At 41.2% G+C, this 22,597-nt stretch overlaps 1 protein-coding gene across 2 annotated transcripts in view; it reads right to left on the bottom strand.

Moving 5' to 3' along the window:
* The window catches only part of CTNNBL1 (catenin beta like 1), a 169,881-nt gene that overhangs the window by 49,127 nt on the left and 98,157 nt on the right, over positions 1-22,597 (bottom strand). For both annotated transcript variants that reach the window (XM_082856362.1, XM_082856363.1), the window contains one exon: positions 13,006-13,187. In XM_082856362.1, the coding sequence (XP_082712488.1) occupies positions 13,006-13,187 (182 nt within the window). The remainder of the gene's footprint in view (positions 1-13,005; positions 13,188-22,597) is intronic.

Raw genomic sequence — 22,597 nt, 5'->3', positions numbered from 1 at the left:
GCACACATGTTGGCACAGGGATTGGAAAACTGAGATTTTATTCTCCAGCATGACATGAATAAGTACAGTAATAATCAGAAAGGCACTCTTCCTTTCTGGCACCATTAGGTATTCAACAAATAATGGCTGAAGAAAACTAGAGTGAATGAACTCATGGAAGACGTCAGTCGAGGATTTCTTTGAAAGGCCACCTTACAAAGGTTTTCACAGACTTCCTAAATGACTCCTAGTTCTGGGCAAACACCTCAAGATGACCTCCTAAGTCATCAAGCTATGCTCAGATGTGGGCACCTCTCATTTTAAAGCTTAATCCTGAATTTACTACTTGCAAAATGTCTTCTGTAGCCTGGAACTTTGACAGAGATAAGACATGCTGGGAATACACATTTCCAGAATTACTTCTTAAATAAAGGCCATGTTGGAAGGAGAAGGGAAGAGGGCTAACATTTGTTAAGCACCTACTATATGCCACAATGAATCTGAGAGATAACTTACTGAGCTCACTGGGCAAGATGTGGGTCTCCTTCCACCACTGTTTTATTGCTTCAGGGCACGTCTCATGCTTCTGTTGCACGGTTTTGTTGCTAAGCAAACCTGCTTTCTTGAGTGATCAAGGGGTCTCCTATACTTTTTCTCTACTTACAGTCCCCTAGTGGGATTAACTATTTAATCACCTCCTTTGTCCCTTCACCCTGTCCCTGTCAGTTTTATAGATCCCTGCTACTCAGTGTGGTCAGAGGACCAGCAGCAGCGGCACCACCTGGGGCTGGTTATCAACACACAACTTCAGGCCTCACCCTAGACCTACTGGAGCAGACTGTGTTTTTAAAAGATCCCCAGGTAATCTGTTGGCAATATAAACACTGAGAAGCACTGTTGAAGATGCAGTATATCTGAGATCAATGAAGTTAATTAATGTGCCTAATGTGATATTGTGATTTATAATGAGAACTATTATATTTGGTCCTTGTCCCCATTTCTGGCAAAGAGCTCCTAAAACCCTTGGAATTTTCTAAGTGATGAAAGCTACAACGGTGTCTCTTGTTATGTTAATGTTATGTTGCTAGGAGAACCAACCAAGAGATTAGAGTGATTGGAGGATTGCAACTTTCAGTCCCAACCCCAGATCTGGGAGGGGAGAGGGGCTAATAGATCGAATCAATCACTAATGGCCAATGATTTAATCAATCACGCTTATGTAATGAAGGCTCCATAAAATCCCCAGAAGGATGGGGTGTGGAGAGCTATCGAGGTGCTGGGAGAGCGGCATGCCTACAGGGGGGGCATGGAGGTTCTGCACCCTATCCTCATGCCTTGCCCTATTCATATCTTACATTTGGCTGTTCCTGAGTTATATCTTTTTATAATATACCGGTAAGTAAAATGTTTCTCTGAGTTCTGTGAGCTGCACAGAACCCAAGGAGCAGGTCTTGGAAACTTCTGGTTTATAACCAATTAATTGATCAGAAGTACTGATAACAACCTGGGCTTTCGAATGGTGTCCAAAAGGAGTGGGAGTGGGGCAGTTGTAGGACTGAGCCCTCAACCTGTGGAAAATGCTCCTTTCTCCAGGTCTATAATGTCAGAATTGTACTGAATTCTAAGACAGCCTGCTGGTGTTCGAGAACTATTTGTTGGTATGCAGAAACCACCCTCACCTTCACGTTGGAAACTGAGTCTCAGAACACCTAATTTAGTTACACAACTGGTATAAGCTGGGATTTGAACTCCAGTCTGCATGTTCTATACGATTTTCCCCCTACACTATTAAGAACTATGCAAAGCTTACAGCTTAGAAAAACACATCTAACTTAGTATAAAACATATAGAAAAAACTTTATAACAAGATTATTTCAAAAATTTAGGTTGATGTTATAAAAAATGTTCACATCCCACATTACAAATATGCCCCCCCCGCCAAATTCACATCTTACATAATACAAAAAAACTTGGTAATAGAGCTTTTCTGCCCTGCCTTGCCAGTATTATAAAATTTCCTGTTTTATTTCTAGAAATAACTAAAGGTTGCTTTGGTGATGATTAAAAGTCATTTAACTCTGGTTTTCAGTTGTCTCTTTAAGAGACTAAAGCATAGGATCAAGAACATAGGCTTTAGGTTCCAGCAGACATTAATTTAATCTGTGCACGATTTGAGAAAGTGCTTAACTTCTTGGGGGCTGTTTCCTCAGTAATAAACCAGGCTAATGATACTCCACAAAGGGCTGATGTTAGGGATAATGACATCATGGATATATTGGAACCCAGCAAATACTCAATAAATGTGAGACACCACCACAGCCATCATTGTCAACAGTAACCTCAGACTGGCTGGCACATCATCAGGAAAATCAGCCTGCTAACGAGAAAAGCAAACACTGTTATCCCACGAGTTTGCCAGCCAGCAGGCATACTTAACAGAGACATGACTTATTAGTAATTGATACTTTTAAGAAAGTTGTAGGCATGTTTTTAGTGATCATCAAAATGATACGCTTAATTTATTTTATGGTAACCCTGCAGCAAATATGGAACAAATTAACCATCATTTGCTTTCTACTTTGGAGCCAGAGACAAGGAAGAAAAGTGTTAACAAGGAAACAATTGTAAGGAATGTAGAAGAGACAAGGGAAAAACACTGAATGTAATACACACCACAACCATATTGTACGTGTGCATAATCTTATAGTATATAAAAACACTTCCCCATACACCATCTTATCCAATTCTCACACACTGTGAAATATTATTATCTCCCTCTTTAAGGGTGGGGAAACTGAGGTTCAGAGAGTAAATGACTTACCGAAGTCACAGAGCCTATGGTAGAAACACAAATCCAAACCTTCTGAACCCAGCCCAGGGCTCCTTTCTAATAGGCTACTTAAGGGATTTAAAGCTACTACTGGCAAACAGAGGTGCTCAGCTGCAGAAAATCACCCCATGATGGTTACAGCAAGGTTCTCTAACTGCATCCCCAGGGTGACCTCCCCAGCTCAACACATAGATCCTTCAATAAACCTGAATCTTAAAGAGAAAAGAGATGCTTCACTTTAACCTGATACCTGAGAATAATTTGTTTAGGGATCCTTTGTTTGGCTACCAGAAAAGAGTAGTCAACATCTTTTCAACCTCCTTCTTATGCTAATTATATTTCATCAGCATCTGGACACCCATAAGCAAAATCAATCTGACTATAAAAGCAAGCCAAAGACATTTTCTTACCATAAGAGAAACAAACAAGTAAGATTGCAACATGATTAAACACACAGAGCACTTCCCCAGCAACCTGCAAGCTGCTGTGTATAAAAATCACATCCAATATCACAAAAGTCCAGGAACGTGGACACTAACAAATATCTCACACATGTAACTGTATTCTTTATGAGCAGTGAAATGTATACAGGTTTATTTTCAGTTTATCTCCTTCTACCTTATATCTACTGTTAGATGCCAACATGTCTAACACATTAAAATATTCACACATTAAAAAAAAAATTGAAAGGCATCTTCACTTCCCTTATACTATAACCACGTGAACTCAGACATATTAGCCTTCAGTCCACACCTCCTTTCCTTACCATCCTGAAGTCCCAGCACATTAACAATACTTGGAAGAGGCAACATCACCATCCAAGCACAGCTTACCTTTCCAAACTGCTATCACCTCTACAACCTAATCATTTAACCTGAAATCTATCCTGCCTTCTAAAAATATACAGTCCAGTTTCCTAATTGTATTGAAAGACTCATCCCTGTCAAATATGCTCAAGACACACTGAGTAAAAACAGCAGCAGGTTACAAAACAGCATATACACCATGGATCCACTTATACAAAATTATACGCACATATATCCAACCCCCACCCATAACACAGATGTTTGAATGGGCGTGTCCACGATGTTTCTAGTCATTAACTCTGGGTGGTGAGATTGGGGGTGATTTTAACCTTCCCACCCTTCTTTTCCACAATGCTTGACTTTTCTACATTAGGTTAATTATTCACACTCAGAAAAAGCAATAAAGATATTTTTAACAAGGCTTCCCCTAAGACCCGCCATGTCAACAATCTTCTCTTGGCCCAGAGAGAAAGTAAAAAGTATGCTTGCCAAGGCTTATGCTCTGAGCATTCTGGCTAGTGGGTCTCAGCACTAGCTGAGCAACAGGCTCTGGAGCTTTTAAAAAATACAGATGTTTGGCGTTCCGATGCTCAGAATTCCTGGAGGTGGGGCCCAGGCATGGGTATTCTGTCAAAGCTCTTCAACTGATACTCATCAGTGAGGGTTGAAAACTATGGATTCATGTCTCATTCTCAAGGGGGCCAACAGAGGGAGAAAATAGGCCAGAGTGCTGAGTAAAGTGTTTAAAGGCAAGCAACTGCAAAGTAAGCAGATGGGAATGTTTAGGAACAGAAATTGAAGCCTGAAGCAGTGCTGAGCTTCAGGCCTGAGAGGCCACCGAGAAGAGAGTAGACTATCAGTGGACAGATACACCCTAAAGTCGGAAGCCAAGAAGAGGTGAACAAAGTGTGGCAGGGCAAAATGTTTGGAATTGAGAGAGTTTATGCAGTACTGGGTGCAGGACTACTGATGACTTAAATCAAATACGAAAAGACACCAAGCAGTTTAAATTAGGCCCACTACTACTAAGCAACACTGATTTATGATTAAAAGAAGAATTAGAAGAGTACTGCATATGATTTAATTTTCAGAAACCTTGGAAAAATCTTAGCTTAACATCCTAGTAAGGCCATGCACTAGCTGTGTCTTCGGAAAACGACAACTTCTTCATGCCTCAGTGTTCTCACCTGTAAAATGTAGGTAATAATCCATGGCTCACAGGGTTCTTGTGAGGATTAGGTGAAATGATATAGTGAATGCTTTCACCTGATAGGTTTTTGCTTATCAGAGTACTCAACAAAAAAAGCCCCCAGTGGTAACATTAGGAAGCATATCATAGTAAAGATTACGTGTTGAATTTTAATAAACCAGGTTATTATAAACCAGGTTTAATAAACCAGTTAATTACTGCCTAGCCCCTACGTTACTTCCCCATTTTGGCACCACCTAATGCTACAGAAATAACCTAAAAAGGTTTGGCTATTTCTCAACTGCTGCTTCAACATTCCTGGTATTTGTTTTACTTCTGTAAAGGAGATACACTGCACATTAAACTATTTCTATAAAACTTAATCAAGATTATAAATGAAAACTAACAGAGTTATATTGACAAAATAATAAATGTAACAGTGGAAAACTCTATATCCAAAACAAGAATTCAGCTAATGCTACCACTAAAGAACTAAGTTTCTACCTGGAAAAATGAAAAACGCAAAAGAAAAACCGTGATAGATGTTTCTCCTTCATCCTTTCCACCCAGGCCTTCAATATCAAAATTGAGTTTGTGCTAAATTAGCTGAAATAGTCAAAATAATTAAAATTATTACTCTACCTATGATCTATAAAAATTTGGGGGAGTCCTTTTTTACTATAACACAATAAAATAACTGTAAGAACAGCAATAACTATTAACATTAATGAATGCTTACCATGTGCCAGGTACTGCCCTAAGCACTGTACATATATTAACCCAGTCAATCCTCACAACAGCTCCTCAGGGTCCTTCAAGGTCTGGCTCCTGCTTAACTAATCTAATCTTCTGGCTCCATGCTCTTTTTACCAAGGGCTGGTGCCAGACTGGTCTCAGAGGGTACTCACGGCAAGCTTAATAAAACTACATATCCACCAGCATTATGCAGACTGGTGGAACCAGAAACTCTGAGAACATGTCCCAGAAGGCTACATTTTAAACGAATTTCCAGATGGTTCTGAGGGGCAGCTAGTCTGAGGCTCACTGTGGTCTGTGCCTCCCACCTTTTATTTTATACACGCTGCTTTTTTCACTTGATATTCCTTCCCGTGGCTAACTCACACTTAAGGTTTGGCTCAAGAGCCACATTTCTAAGGTGGAGTTGTTTCTAACCTCCACCTGTTCTCTCACCACCTAGGTTAGATTAGGAGCCCCTGCTCCGTGCTCTCTTCTACCACTTTACCTTGTAATATAAATACAGGTTTCCATGTCTCCCTAGCTGCACTGTGAGCTTGTTCACCTTCCATCTACAACACCAAGCCTGGCACAAAGAAGGGGCTAGTGGTTTGTTTAATGAAAGAATGAATGAAGCCTCACTGACCTACCTTTAGGGCTCTTATCCATAGGAACAGACGCTCTGCAAGAGCATCAAACTGAAATAGAAGGGTATAGGACCTCACTCAAGGTGATGAATTTTGACAGGACCAGCACAATCAGGATTATAACTGAGGGTCCAGATTAGCAGGCCATCATGATAAACTGGCTGTCCCATCTCTTGGTAGCTCCTGTTATGACCCAGCCTCTCCACATATGCAGTCCTGGTGCACAACTGGGCTTCACACCCATGAAAGCCAAGGAGTTTTGCTCCCTACACATAAACATGAAAACTGAGAGAGGTAAGGATGACTATTTTTGAAAGGAGGCTGACATGCAGCAACTATTTTACCATTTATTAAATGTCCACTTGCTAGAGACTATGTAGGATGCTCATGATCATTATTCTTCACACAACAATTTGAGAAAGGCTTTATCTGCCTTGTTGATTGAAGAGGAATTCAAAGTCCAGAAAGAATAACTTGTCTAAGGCCACCAGCTATTTTGGGGGTAGAGCTGGGATTGAAGCCAGGTTTGTCTCCTACAAAGACAATCCTCCTCCCCCTACACTGTGCTGCCTCTGGATACCAACCAGAAGACCACTGGAGCCACCGTGGTGTTAGAAGAAGCTTTAGAAGCAAACCTAGGCTCAAATTCTTCTTTTGTCACTCACTTGCTAGAAGGTACTTGGTAATTAACAAACTCTTTGAGACTCATCTATAAAAAAAATGATAGAAATGCCTAATTCATAAAGTATATACACCTGTAAAGCCCTCAGTATACTCGCAGATGCTCAATAAAATGTGAGTTGGCCACTAACCTCCTCCCACAAAAGAGAAGAGCAGTTTTCCAGGATGGTAAATACATCCTTTGTTTCACCATCTTCCTCAGTGGCAAACAACTATGCTGTGCTCTACTTGGGAAAGGCCCGTGGGTTAATCCTTGTATGACTGGAACCAGTTAGCAAACCAGATGTGTAACACTCAAAATCATCCCCTCAAGCCTGATGAGAGGAACCCTAAGTCCAAACACATTGCTTATTTCAGCATCCTTATATTTTGTCATCTGAGGTCAGGAATGAGACAAGCAGCTGGAGGGAGAAAAAAGAAATTGATCCAGGAACTATTCAGTTATAAGGTTTTCAGACAGCGACAAAAAACAACAGCCAGACATTTCCATCCTTGTTTAACATATGGTCCTTGGTAGCAGATGGCTTAATGCTACTCTTAAAATTAAATACCACTTACTCTTCACTTGTTCATTATTCTGAGCACTACAGCCAACTCTTTGGGATTTTTAAGCTTGAGGAATGCAAAAGGAGGGGGCGAAATCTTTGAATTCTCTGTTTACATGATGTAGAGAAGTGGGGACCTGGGGATCCCTAGTACATCCTCTATGGGAGAGGTTTTTGTCTTACATTCCACATAAGACTGGCATGTTTACGGTCTACCCCTATGAATGGCAGATCCAGGGAGAAAAAGGATTTTTTTCTGTGGGTACTTCGAAAATTACCAATAAAGTAGAAGGAAGAGGAACACAAAAGGGAAATCTATCCTCAACCCAGCCACTAATATTAATGAAGCAGGCACTATGCTAATCATTTGATCTGCTTTATTTCATTTAATCCTCGCATAGCAGCCTTATGAAATAGATTCCAATATTATCCCAAATTTACAATTGAGGAAATACAGGCTCAGGGAGGTTAAGCTACTTTTCCAAAGTCATAGAGCTAGTAAATGGCAGAACCAAGACACCAACCCAAGTCTTGTCCTGTGCATGTGGGGAATATTAGAGTTAAGCATGGTGTGTTGATTTCTGCCTTGGGTGCCATTTACCAGGACAGGAAAAGCAGAAGAGACTTGGGTGATGAAGGAATGAGTAAAGTTTTGAATGAGCTGAATTTGAGTATCCGGTGCAGTTGTCTTCTGGTTAATTAGTTGTGCTAATTAGAGCTTGTACGAGAGACAAGGCTGAAGAGTTGGGAATCAGTGGCAAAGAGATAGAGGTTAAAGCTACAGGTAGTAGATGAGATCAAGGAGAGTATGGGGAGTAAAAAAAAGAACTGGGGGAAGACACTGCCAATCCAGACAGACAAAGATGAATGCTTGAGGGACAGGCTGAGGCAAAGGATCTAGAGATTCGGAACACTGGGAAAGAGCAGCTCCCCCCAGGACAGGCATTCAGTTTTATTCCTGTCACATGTTAGGTCTTAAATTTTGAACATAGTAGGAGCCCCAGTAAAAGTTGGCCCCAAACGATGCCATGTCATTACCACAGCCCACCATGGACACATTAAAAATATTTCTTTTTTGCTTATGTTGGCTAAACTCCCTTCTTTTCTGACTGCAGGAAAGGTTTTGCTATTTCCCTCTCCTAAGCCTGGTAGGTGGTGGGAGCTCTGGTCTGCAATTCCTCAGTTAGGAGTCCAAGAAGCACCAGGCAACTGTATACCTCCTGACTTGAGGAGTCCACGAGAATCACCTACAATTGTCTGCAGATGACAGAAAAGTATTCTTTAAAGCAGTGACCTGTTATCAACTGCTGTCATTGTTGATGAGGTTAAATGTGTGCATATGCCTAGCATGCACACACACACCTACACACTGCTTGGTAGCTCACCCCCTTAAAGCTCATAATAGCCTCTAGGGGAACCATGCTGAAACAGTGCAATTAACTAGAACTGCTATAAACTCAGTAACTCACCTACCTAATGAAGCAATACAAGGAAAATTGGACCTATTTTAATAAGAATTTTTAAAAGAGACAAGAAGTAAAGGTCAAATGCCATTTCTGGATCCCAGCTCTTTTCTTCCTCCCTCATATTCTGAAGCAGTTAATTCCAAGGAGACAATATATACTGTGCTATTCTTTATAAAACCAAGGAGGCAGCCAATCATGCTATTGCACCCAAGGGCAAATTTTTTCCTTCTAACCCATCCCCCAAGCTAAGTGCCTCCCCTGATCTATTTCAGAAGGTTTTATTATGCAAAACTGAATGGATTTCAATTTTAATTCTTTTCCTTCTCCACCCCAACTCACAAAAGAAGAACTACATTACCCACAATTCTAGGTTATAAGGGTGGTTTCTACTTCTTCCCTCCTCTCTCGAGTCAGCTTAATCTAGAGACTGTCCTCTCTCAAAGCTCTTTTCTTGGCTTTAGGAACACGTTTTTATGCCGCTCCACTATTTAGCATATCATGACTCCTGACATTCCCGTCAAGAATGAGTTTGCCCATTCTCATGCAGCAATCATACAGCGATTAGATCGATTAGACCACAGTCCAATAAAACCCACACTCTCCCAATCCTCCCATACCCAAGGTGTAGGCAGTCTCTTTGCCTGGCTTCCCAGTGACGTCTTAGAAGAACGGGTATGTGTGACTAAGGTCAGGGTGGGCAGAACTGGAGACAGATTTAGTAGAGGAGAGAACTTACACTTCTTGAAGTGCCTACTCTATTCTAGAGTCTATGCTAAGTTAACATCTGTCGCCTCACCTGACCCTCACAACCACCCTATGTGGTAGATCTAGCATTTTACCTAAGGCTCAAGTAAGGCTCGGAGAGTTTAAGAATTAACCCAAGATCACGTGGTTGACAAGCAGTGGATCATTCTGTACCACACCAGGCTATACTGCTACCATCGGAGTTTGGGGAAGATTCTAAGAGATGACAGGGGCTGAGACTGGACCAGGATGAACTTAACCCTGATATGTGACAAGCCCCTGAATCTGACAAGAAAGGGAAGCTTACAGGGCAGCCCTCCAGAGGTTCTGGATGGGCAAGCTGATTCCCAGCCCATAGTCCTTTATTAGGAGTTGCTGGATTACCAAAAGAAGCTTGTCATAGGGTGGCCTCACCTATAAGCAAGTTCCATCCATAAAATGTCTCTTAAAGGCACAGCTCTAAAGGAGGGGGGAGGAGTTCTGCCATAATTTCTAAGCCCATGAGACAAGGAAAAACTTAAGGCTAGGAACCCACTTGTTTTGCTTCCAGACAAGCTGGTCACCCCAGGTGTACGACCAACAACTGTCAACTGTATTGACTCAACCTTGCAAGGTTCTGGGGAGAGCCCCAAATCCATGTCTGTCTTTAATGAGCAGTCTTTTAGGGAAGCAGTTATCCATTCATGCAGTCAGTAAATATACACTGTGTATCTACCACATGCCAAGCACGGGACTAGGCCCTGGGACGCAGAGGTGACAAGACTATTGGTTCTATAATCTTAAGGGCTATGAAGTCAAAGTCCTGGGTCCAAGAGTCCACTTAATAGGAGGTTCTATTCAAGCCTAGGAGCTCATGTTATGTTTCCCTGAGAAAGGGACATCAAAACTAAGGACTAGGGCTTCCCTGGTGGTGCAGTGGTTGAGAGTCCGCCTGCCGATGCAGGGGACACGGGTTCGTGCCCCGGTCCAGGAGGATCCCACATGCCGCGGAGCAGCTGGGCCCGTGAGCCATGGCCGCTGGGCCTGTGCGTCTGGAGCCTGTGCTCCGCAACGGGAGAGGCCACAACAGTGAGAGGCCTGCGTACTGCAAAAAAAACAAACAAACACTAAGGACTTGAAGGATGACTATAAGGCAGGCGAGCAGACAGGTCAGAGAAAATTGTTACAGATGGAGGCAAGAGCATGGTAGAAACCTGGGGCTGGGCATGTTTGCAAATACTTCTGATGGTCTGAGCTACCGTGCTCTAGCTTACCACACAAACCTGGTCTACTTCCTTCAGAAAGGTCAGCACATGGAGAGCAACCCAGAAGACAGGACAAAGAAACCTTGCACAAGGTGCCCCTGCTTTGCCCTGCCTCCATCCTCACCCCACCACCGTGGCCAGGAGCAGGAGCTGGGGTGGGAGAAGGGCCGGGGCTGTGTTTTCTCCTTGGGGGTTACTCTTTGGGTGCCGCTGTATTCAGGATGCAGAGCTCATCCTCACCAGCCATTACAGTCCAAACGTGCCTTCCAGGAGCTGTCTTCCCAGTCCACTGCCCTCACTAATATAATGTTATCAAATTCCTAATGTGGGTACTCTAAAGCAAATGTACTGCTACCAGCATGCCACCAGGCACATTTTTCAGAAGGAAAACAGCTCCTCACTGAATCTGTCATTTCTCTTCTCAGCGCCATGCACACAGAGCAAGAGCCTGCTAAGGGCTGTTTCCCTTCACTTTCTTCAAGCATGCTCAAAATGTACCATCAAGCCTCTCAATACAACCCAGCAGGTCAGCCACCCACAGTCCTCAAGGAGTTTCCTGGATTATAGGACAAAGCCTTGACAACTAGGGCCTGTGCCTCAGGATCTTAAGGTACAGATATCAGAGCTTCTAATTCACTAGTCTAGTTTCCGCATCTTACAGAGCAGGAAGGAAAACGCAGTTGAGAGAAGTTAAGCAAAGGGTCTAAAGTCACACAGCTATTTAGCTGTAGAACCGCAGCTTGGTTCCTTTCTTAGCTGACTTCCTTATCTTAAAAAACAAGGATACCACCATCTACTTCATGGGTAAGGCCCAACTAAGATAGCATATAATGCAGCAGCACTAGGAATGTGGCAGGTTTTCAATGAATAGTGACTGTCTCCAAAATTTTATCTCCTCGATCTCCAATACCACCCATTCCCTCTCCCATGGCCTCATTTTGCTGAATTTCCATTGAGGAAAGAAAAAAGATCAGCAGTAGGCTTAACATGTTCAGAGCTGGTGTTTGGTCAGTATCTGGTCTGAGGTGAACTGAACTCTCTACGTGTTCTCACATCTCTAGTCCATAGTTCTTCCCCTGCCAGACTTCCTGCTGTCTCTGGAGAGCTGCTTTCATCAGAGAAGATATCACTGGAGGTGACCACTGAAGGCATCACCTTCACCTTTAGCCACTCCAAGTTGGTACAGACTAAGTCAAGTCAATTTGAGAAGTGATAGACAGGAACTCCCAGACTTTCACCTAGGAGGGTAAGGAATGAAAAAGATCCTGCAGATACCTATGCCGTTCTACTAATCATGATGAAAAAAAATCAAACCATGGGACAGATGTTAACTTCTGACAAGACAACCAAATTAGCCAGCCAATCAGCCCAGGTCCTCATCCTTCACACACACCACCTCCTCGTCCCCCTCTTAGCACCCTCCCCATACTTTAAAATAACCACCCAACCATGTAAATTCCCTGGTGCAAGTATCTGTTAACCTCCAACAGAACTGTCAGTGCTCGTAAATCCAGGGCCTTCCAGATTGCACTGCGGCTATTTACTGGGGAGAGAGATGCAGCAGGCCACTAGACAACAGCAGGAAGACAATGGCCTAGCAGTAACTACTCTGCTTACAGCACTGCAATTCATGGCATTTTGCTGGGAGTATGCACCATCAGGGAGGAGAAACATAAAAAGGGGAACCTGGGCTGTAAATAGTTTATTTCGGCAATTCCTAATGGTGGCTGAATCACACTTTAATACAGAAATACATGAAAGCACTACTCTGGCGGTGACATGTGTCGCCACCTCATTACTCTTTTCAAAAGGGTCTTCCATCAGAGAGACTCCTCGCTACAAATTATAGTGAAGAAAACAAAACCTTCACACACAGACTTATTCACAGGCCAGAAGGGAATGGAACCACTAGGATTCAAACAAGCAGAGAACGAGTGCAACAAAGGCCATCAGTGATCAGGGGTCTCTGGGTTGCTTTTCCATGCATAGAAAATAAGCAAAGAAAAAAGAAAAAGGTAGCACACTTCCGCCTAAGAGTCAACTCCTCAGCTGCATGACAGAGTTTTTCAAAGTAGTTCTCATTGCCCCCCATTTCTCCTAATGTATCTTCATTAGGCTGACTTCTCCAGTGAACCTTACCTTCATGCTCCTTCTCAGTGGTTCCCACTTTCTTGATCTTCCTGGGAGATTTCATAAAAAGGGGAAAGATGGTTCGTAAGCCAAGAATATCAACAAACTTATGGCAATTGTCTGTGCCCTCGGGTCCAATCATGGCATGGTCCAGCACTTTCAGGGCGCTGCTCCGGGAGATCTTCTTTTCTCTGGGAACAAAAGAGGTTTTCATGAATGTGTTCTAGTCTTAAAAAAAAAAAAAAGTGTATTTACTGCAATACTCATTACAACGGAAAAAATAAAAACAAAACAATGTCCACCAGTAAAAAAATTATTACATTATAGTATATCTACATGGAATATTACACACTTTGTTAACAATTAGGAGAGTATGTGGTAGAATGAACAAGTTCTTACGGTCAGAATGATAAGCACAAAAGATAATATTCAAAATTCTGTATGAAGCATTATCTCAATTATGTAAAATATATGCATTAAAGGAGACTGGAAAGAAATAGATCAAGATACCAACATGTTCAAGGTGGTAGGATTATGGATCACCTATTCTTCCTTTTTCTTTCTTTTTAACAGCTTTATCAAGATATAATTCACATACCATACAACACACCCATTTAAAATGTACAATTCAATGAATTTTAGAATATTCACAGATATGTGCCACCATCACCATAGTCAACTATAGAACATTTTCATCACCCTGACAAGAGATCCTCTACCCTTAAGCTACCATCCCTCTACCTTCCCCATTCCATCCTAGCCCTAAACAATCACTGATCTACTTTCTGTCTCTATGGATTTGCCTACTCTGGACTTTTCAATTTAAATGGTATCATACAATACTTAGTCTTTTGTGACTGACTTCTTTCACCTAGTATAATGTTTTCAAGGTTCATCTATGTTGTAGCATGTATCAGTAGTTCATTCTTTTCTATGCTTGAATAATAGTCCACTGTATGGAAATGTCACCATTTATCTATCCATTCATCCATCATGGACATTTGGGGTGTTTTTACCTTTTGGCTATTATGAATAATGCTGCTATCAACATTCATGCACGTGTTTTTGTATGGATATATGTTTTCATTTCTCTTCGGTATATGTATACCTAGGAGTGAAACTGCTAGGGAATATGGTACGCTATGTTTAAACCTGTTGAGGAACCATCAGACTTTTCCAAAGTGGGGCTACATCATTTAAAATTCCCATCGGCAGCATATAAGTGTTCTGATTTCTCCACATCTTTATCAACACTTATCATCTGACTTTTTGTTTTTTTTTTTTTCATCTGACTTTTTGGTTCTAGCCACCCTAGTGGGTGTGAAATGGTATCTCACTCTGGTTTTAATTTGCATTTCCCTGATAACTAATGATGTCAAGCACCTTTTCATGTACTTACTGGCCATTCGTATATCCTCTTTGAAAAAATGTCTATTCAGATACTTTGCCCATTTTTAAATTAGCTTAACTATCTTTATTATTGAGTTGTATGAGTTCTTTATTCTGGATACAAGTCCCTTAACAGGTAAATGATTTGTAAATACTTTCTTCCATTCTAGGCGATATCTTTTCACTTTCTTGACAGTGCCCTTTGAGGCACAAAACTTATATTTTTCTTCTGCTGTTTGTGCTTTTGGTGTCATAGCTAAGAAACAATTGCCAGGGAATTCCCTGGTGGTCCAGTGGTTAGGACTTGGTGCTTTCACTGCAGTGGCCTGGGTTCAATCACTGGTCGGGGAACTAAGATCCTGGAAGCCATGTTGTGCAGTCAGAAAAAAGGAAACCACTGCCAAACCCAGTGTCATGACGATTGACACCTATGTTTTCTTCTAAGAGTTTACTAGTTTTAGTTCTTACATTTGGATCTTTAATTTATTTTGAGTTAATTTTTGTATGCACTATTAAAGTGTTAATGATGATAAAGCATGCTATCCTGGGTCAGAATAGCCAGCCAGGATTGGGTCCCAGTGAGTGGAGGAAAGGAGAGTAGATAAAAAGCTTGCTGACAGTGCCCTTTGGTGCTAGACCATGCTGGTATACCTGAGACTGTTCCATTTTTAGCACTGAAAAGAAAGTACAACATCCTGGGAAACCCCTCAGTCCTGGGCAAACTGAGATAGTTGGCCATCCTACTTGGTGCCAACCTCAAAAGATCAAGGATGTATTGTGACTATTCCTACCTTTATTCCCCTTGCTATGGGGAATAAACAAATCAATCAAAACAATCCAAGATACTCACAAATGACATTCAACCCAACTACTGAGTTTAACAGAAAAAAAGAAAAGGCTTCTACTAAGCACTTGCCTCCATACGGCAGGCACTACACTAGCTGCTAGGAATTATAAGCTCCCTGTCTTTAGCCGATTTAAGAACAGGTAAATAAAAATAATTTCAAAAGCCCAAAGCTGGGGCTTCCCTGGTGGCGCAGTGGTTGAGAGTCCGCCTGCTGATGCAGGGGACATGGGTTCGTGACCCGGTCTGGGAAGATCCCACATGCCGTGGAGCGACTGGGCCCGTGAGCCATGGCCGCTGAGCCTGTGCGTCCAGAGCCTGTGCTCTGCAACAGGAGATGCCGCAACAGTGAGAAGCCCGCGTACCGCAAAAAAAAAAAAAAGCCCAAAGCAATGGAAATTTAACTCCAAGGAGGTGAGAGGTAGAGATAATTAACTTTATCAAGGAGAAATCTGTGAAGGTGTCAAATGAAAGGTGACATCTGAACTGAGTCTGAAATATGAGTGTTTGTCAGGCAGAGAAGGGAGAGCCATGACATTGGTGGCAGTGGTGGGTAAGCGACCGGGCAAAGGTATAGGAGGCCCGTAAGAACATGCCACTTGGGGGAACTGGAAGTAGCTCTCAATGACCAGGGGTTGGGCTTCCCTGGTGGCGCAGTGGTTGAGAGTCCGCCTGCCGATGCAGGGGACACGGGTTCGTGCCCTGGTCCGGAAGGATCCCACATGCCGCGGAGCGGCTGGGCCCGTGAGCTATGGCCTCTAAGTCTGCGCATCCGGAGTCTGTGCTCCGCAACGGAAGAGGCCAAAACAGTGAGAGGCCCGCGTACCGCAAAAAAAAAAAAAAGACCAGCGGTTAAGAAGATGACTAAGGGGAGGTGGGCAGGAACAGGTCATGACAGGCCCTAGATGTGCTGCCAGGGAACCTGGGCTCCATGCTGTTGACATTGAGAAGCCATGAAATGTTCAAGAAAAGGAGGACTCTACACAGATAGATTTTAGAAAGCTTAACCTGGCAGTAGTGTGATGAAGGGACTGGAGTGACAGAGCTTTGGGTCAGTAAGCATATATAAGAGAACATGACAAGAGCGTAAGTGAAAACGACAGAGTTCTAATAACTGCAGTGGTGTGAGAAAGGCATATTTGTGAGACATGAAACCTTAAATATCTGGAGCAGGGTAAATAAATTTCTAAATTCAATAGGAAGGGTATTTTTTGCACCAAGATGAAATTCTAAAAGGACAGTAGACAAATAATATATATGTTTTCACTGCAGCTGGACTTGAGCACCCTACTCTACAAACTTAAATTTACAAAGGTTATGGCTAGGGCAGATAACCATGTGAGCAGAAATTAGGAAACTGAAATACAATATCCTTACTGTTTAGTCACTCAGAAAAAGTCCTCTTGAAATGAATTACAGTCATGTAACAGGGCACCTTCCGTTACCATGCAGCATACATTCAAACATTTCACATATAACAGAATTGTTTGAAATGCTAAAGGTAAATGACGCTGGTTTCGCCAAGTCTCTTTTTTTCCCTGCCTAAGCAAATTCAACAAACAAAAGATCTTAAAAGTAAAACCCTTCTTCAGGTAAGCAGTGTAAGACACGTTTAAAGGGGGCAGTAATTGCATATTGATCAGGCAAGCTGGATGGAGGTGAACGTTGGAATACTCACTGGGCTCAAGTTCAGGCTTTTAGCAATCAATAGCTGTTTGGCCTTTCTTGGGTTGACTTTATTTGAAATATTTATTCTACTCGAGGACAAGCAGTTTATCTTAGTCTTGGCTGGGTTCATCAGGTTGTTGATCATGCCAGGACCAATGTGAATGCTGGCCTCTATAACATGGGTGGTTGTGGGAAATGACTGAGTCACCTACTGCTCCCTCCTCTACCCAGGTGAGCCTTCTGATGAGAAGGGAAGGTGAGGAGTGGGAAGTTTCCCTTGTTGCTTTAATTAGCTTATTCTTCTTTATTATACAGAAATACTTTTGTAATGAACATGCATTCTGAGTATAATTTTTTTTCTCTTTCATCAAATATAATATTTATGAGGCATCTAATAGGTGCCAGTTATTAAGCTGAGGATGTAGAGAGAGGCACAGCTCATGCTTCTGAGGAGCTCAGTTCACAGGGGAGACAGACGTGCAGACAATGAAGAGCCAAGTACTACAATGGAGGTGTACACAAAGTAGAACATGAATGCAGGAAGGAGGGCTGACTATGAGTCAGGGAGGCTTCACAAAGCAGATGATGCCTGAACCAAGCTTCACTGGATGTCTTTCCCAGACAGGCAAAAACGATAAGGGTATTTCAAGCAGAAGGAAACAGTAGCACATGCAAAGGCATGAGTAAGCATGGAACATTCAGGTAAGTGGTGCATGGTACTGCTAGAATATAAAGAGCACGAGGGGCAGCAGCAAAAAATGAAGGCTGCTGGGCTTCCATGGTGGCGCAGTGGTTGAGAATCCACCTGCCGATGCAGGGGACGCGGGTTCGTGCCCCGGTCCGGGAAGATCCCACATGCCGCGGAGCGGCTGGGCCCGTGAGCCATGGCCGCTGAGCCTGTGGGTCCGGAGCCTGTGCTCCACAATGGCAGAGGCCACAACAGTGAGAGCCCTGCGTACAGCAAAAAAAAAAAAAAAAAAAATCCTGCTGATTTTGTGTATTGGAAAGATCACACTTGCCACAGTGGGTTGGACAGTATGGGGGGAGGAGAGGGGGGGAAGAAGCAGAAGAAAGAGGGGAAATGCATTAGAGGTAGAGACACTGATAAGAAAGGCAAAGTAACAGACTATGAGTGAAAAGAGTTGAGTTAGATTGAACCTGAGGTGCCTGTGAGACATGGCAGTGATGTTCAGCTTAGACTTGTGGGTCTGAAGTCCAGGAATGAGATTAAAAACAGAAGGAAATATATAAGAATAATTATATCTATGGTTAGTAATTGAACCTATGATGTGAAGATTACCCTGAGAGGGGGCAGAAAATATGCAGAAAAGAGGGATTAAACCTTGGGGAAAACTTATTTGAAGGACAAGTAAAAGAGGTAAAGTCTACTCCCTCCCCGGCCAAAAGAGACTGAGGGATTAAGGAGGGAAAAAAAGTGATAGGCATTCTTTAAAAATTACTGTGAACCATAAACTTATTCTGGTAAAAAATTTGGATAATGACATATGAGATCATTTTTGTTTGCTTTACTATGTACATGATTAAGTTCCTTTTAGCTCCCAAAATATAATATCACTTTCCAGGGTCCAGGACTTCTATGAATTTGGCAGTAAGATCAATATGACTAAGTTCATAGCTGCTCTCAAACTACAGTGCCAAAGGACACTGGTGCTATGGCAGTGCTAAGAGACATTCCACCACTAAAATAGAATAATGGTGGTCTTCTATATTGCTTGATACATTTTTTTCAATTGCTATTCCTATCCATTTTTTATAAACTACTGGTACCAACCATTACTTGACTGCCTATGCCAGAAAATGAAACAAATATGTAGAAAACAGAGGTAAGATTTTTGTTTCTAGCACTATGGTGAGCTAGATATGCAGAGAAACCTCACACAGAATGGCTGAGCAGACAGTGAAGTAAGATAAATAATCAGTGACCAAAAAACCAAGACTCTAGAGAGCACACGCTGGCAGGTTGGCAAATTTTATGAAAAGGGTCAGACAGAAAATATTTTAGGTTTCACGGGCCACGTATGGTCTCTGTGGCATCTTTGTGTTTGTGTGTGTGTTAAAATATTTATAACGCTTTTAAGGTATAAAAACCAGCTTACTGGCCATAAAAAAACAGGTCTCAGCCAGATTTGGTCTACAGGTCTTTAGTTGCCAAACTCTAATAAAGAGGATCAACAAAGTCCACTCTGGTTCTTTAGAAAGACCAATAAAATTGACAAACCTCTAGCAAGAATGATCAAGAGAAAAAGAAAAAGCACAAAAAAATAATAATGGTAATCAACAGAAAGGGAGAAAACTACAGATACAGCAGACATTAAGAACAACAGAACAAAGGAATAATTCTATGCCATAAACTTGGAAAACAGGTGAGATGGACAATTCCTAGGAAAATATATTTTCCCCAGCTCAAGAAAAACAAAAAAATCTGAATGGAGAGCTAGTTAAAAATCTCCCAAAGAAAACTCAAGGTCCAGAAGGTATCACTATCAAGTTATACTAAGCATTCAAGAGCAAAATAGTTCCAATTTTACTTAAACTCATATAGAAAACAGAAAAATAAGGAACATTATTCAACTCATTTAATAAGGCTAAAACAAACAATTAACAACCTCTGACAGCAAAACTTTTCTGAGAGAGTAAAATTACAGGCCAAGCTCATTCATACATATAGGTATAATATTCATAAATAATATACAGAATCCTAGAAAACATAAAAAAGATGGGCTCATTCCAGGAATGCAAGGTTAGTTCAATATCAGAATATTCATTAATGCAATTTTCACTATATTAATATTAAAAGATTATTTCAATAAATGTAGGAAAAGCATTTGATAAAATTGATTGATCAATTAGGTGAAATCTGTGACAATTAGAGAAGTTTCCTTAATCTGATAAATGCTATCTCCAAAAAACTTAGAGCAAATATTATACTCAATGGCAAAATGCATTTCCTTTAACAACAGGAACAAGACAAGTTTGCCCTTTATCACTGTTCATACTCAATGCTACACTAGAGGTCATAGCTAGTAAAATTTAAACACACACACACACACAAGTTAACAAATTCCTAAAAAGAAATATGATAGAAAATAATCTTGTTTCCAACTATTAACCACTACTCTCTAAAAGAGGCATATACCCAGTGGTTTGAAACTAAAAGTTCAGCTAGCTCTCCAGAAAAAAAGTGCTGATTTGTTGTGTTTGCCAACTTACGTGGCAAACATCCCATCATAGTATATTTCAAGTCACCAACATGATCACTAAACACAGTGTTGGAAAGAGAGGTGTACAAGCAGCTTTCATGAGCCTATATGAGCCAGCTCTAACACATCACTGCTTATACACCCTCCTCCCACCACAGACATCAGGTTTGGCCATGTGACTTTTAATGGCCAATTAGATGTGAGTGTAAGTAATATATGTGTCTTTAGAGAAGTTTTCAGATTTATTGCATTATCCAGTCTTTTCCCTCTGCCATGAGAGAGTCATGTCCCATTAAACACTGCTCCTTCAGTCTGAATCCTGAAATAAAGATGTGAAGCAGAGCTTCGGATGGCCAGTGATAGATGTATCAGGAGTAAAAAACAAACATTTGCCATTGAGAGTCCCTGAGATTTGGAGATTGTTATTGCAACAAAAGCTGACCAATACATGACACAGCAAAGTTGTTAATAAAAGATCAAAACACAAAAGTTAACTGCATTACTATCTACCAGCAATAAATGGTAAGAAAATATAGTTTAGAATGTATTTTTTTTTTCAGTATATAATATACTGCTAGACTTCCACTTTGGGTCAAGATGGAGTAACAGGGACTGGATTTACATCCCCTCCCATGCCTAAAACAAAAAAATGAAAGGATAAAATATGCAAAACAATGGTTTTCAGATACTTTACATCAGGTAGCACAGGAAGTAATCCCTGAGAGAGGGAAACACATGCAATGAGCCCAGCTGGCTGGTAGGAGAGAATTTCTATGCCTCAGGGCAGGGAGGAGGCACAGTGAGGAGTCTGGGGAGACCACTGTGGCTGGAGTTCACAGAGCAGGGTACCAGAAACAAGAGCTGCACAGAGATCTGCAGAGGGTACCCGCTGAGTCTTCAGTTCAGTATTGATTAGAATATGCATGAGGAAACTAACCAAAGCTGTAGAAAAGAAGCACCTTAAAGAAGAAGGGGGAAACAATCCCTAGAGCTCACAGGGGCCAGGAATAGTTTGTGTTTCCACCAGTTGCAGTGGAAAAGCTTGGTGAATTCCCAGTGCAGCAGATAAAGTACTCAGAAGGGTACTGCTTTAGTAATGAGTTAAATTTGCCATAGACGAAATGCTAGTCTGGTCCCACCTCATAGTAAGCTTAAAAGTGAGCCTCAAAAGGAACAACTATTTCCAATTAATTTAACTAGAACCTAGAACAAAGTTCAAGAATATTTACTAACAACACTGTAAATCAACTATACTCCAATAAAATTTAAAAATAAAATAAAAATAAAGAAGCACACACATACACCAACACACCCACACAGGAATATTTATAAGTATACCAAAAAGAAATCCAAATTCACAAAAAATTAAGCATTCAGACATTCAAAGAGATAGGAAAACATTAACCATAAAGAGAAAAAAAATCATTAGTAAAAATAATAGAAATGACAGAATTAGAAGACAAGGATGTTAAAACAGTTATTATAACTACATATGATATGTTCAAGAAGATAGAGAAAAGCTTAAGCATGTTAACTAGAAACAGGGAAGATATAAAAAAGACCCAAGCTGAACATCTAGAGAAGAAAAATACAACGTCTGATGAAAAACACACTGGATGAGATTAACTGCAGATTACACACTGTAGAAGAAGAGTAAACTCAAATACATAACATTAGAAACTATCTAAAAGAAAACAGAAAGAAAAAAAAGACTGAAAAAATGAATAGATCACCAGTGAGCTGTACTTAGCCTAATATACAGTTCACCCTTGAACAACCTGGGGATTGGGACACCAACCCTGTGCACAGTCAAAAATCTACGTATCTTATACTTGGCCCCCCATAGCCGTGGTTCCTCCACATACACAGTTCCTCTGTATCCACAGACTCAACCGACAGTAGATTATGTAGTACTGTAGTATTTACTATTGAAAAAAAATCTGTGTATAAGTCGATCCATGTAGTTCAAACGTGTGCTGTTCAAGGGCCAACTGTACATGTAACTGGAGTTCCTGAAAGGAGGATGGGGGCAAAAAAAAACTATTTGAAAATATGATGATTGAAAATTTTCCATATTTGATGAAAACTATAAACTCACAGATCCAAGAAGCTCAATGAACACCAAACACAAGAGACATGAAGAAAACAACACCAAGGGACATCATAAATTATTCCAAATCAATGATAAAGAGAAAATCCTATAAACATCCAGAAAAAAAGACACATTACATACAGAAGAACATATAAGAATGAAAGCAGACCTCTCATTGCAAACTAAGCAATCCAGAAGACAGTGCAGCAACACTCAGAGTACTGAAAGAAAAAAAAAAAGCCTATTAACCTAGAATGCTATATCTGGTGAAAATATCATTAAAGGTGAAGGCAAGTAATTTTTCAGACATACACAAGTTGACAGAAATCATCACCAATAGACCAGCACTACAAGAGATGTTGAAGGAAATCATTTGGGAAGAAAAAA

This window comes from Leucopleurus acutus, assembly GCF_964270905.1.
Source record: "Leucopleurus acutus genome assembly, chromosome: 16".
Taxonomy (NCBI): domain Eukaryota; kingdom Metazoa; phylum Chordata; class Mammalia; order Artiodactyla; family Delphinidae; genus Leucopleurus; species Leucopleurus acutus.
Note: the sequence above shows the minus strand (reverse complement) of the source record. Positions and strands in the feature narration are given on the sequence as shown.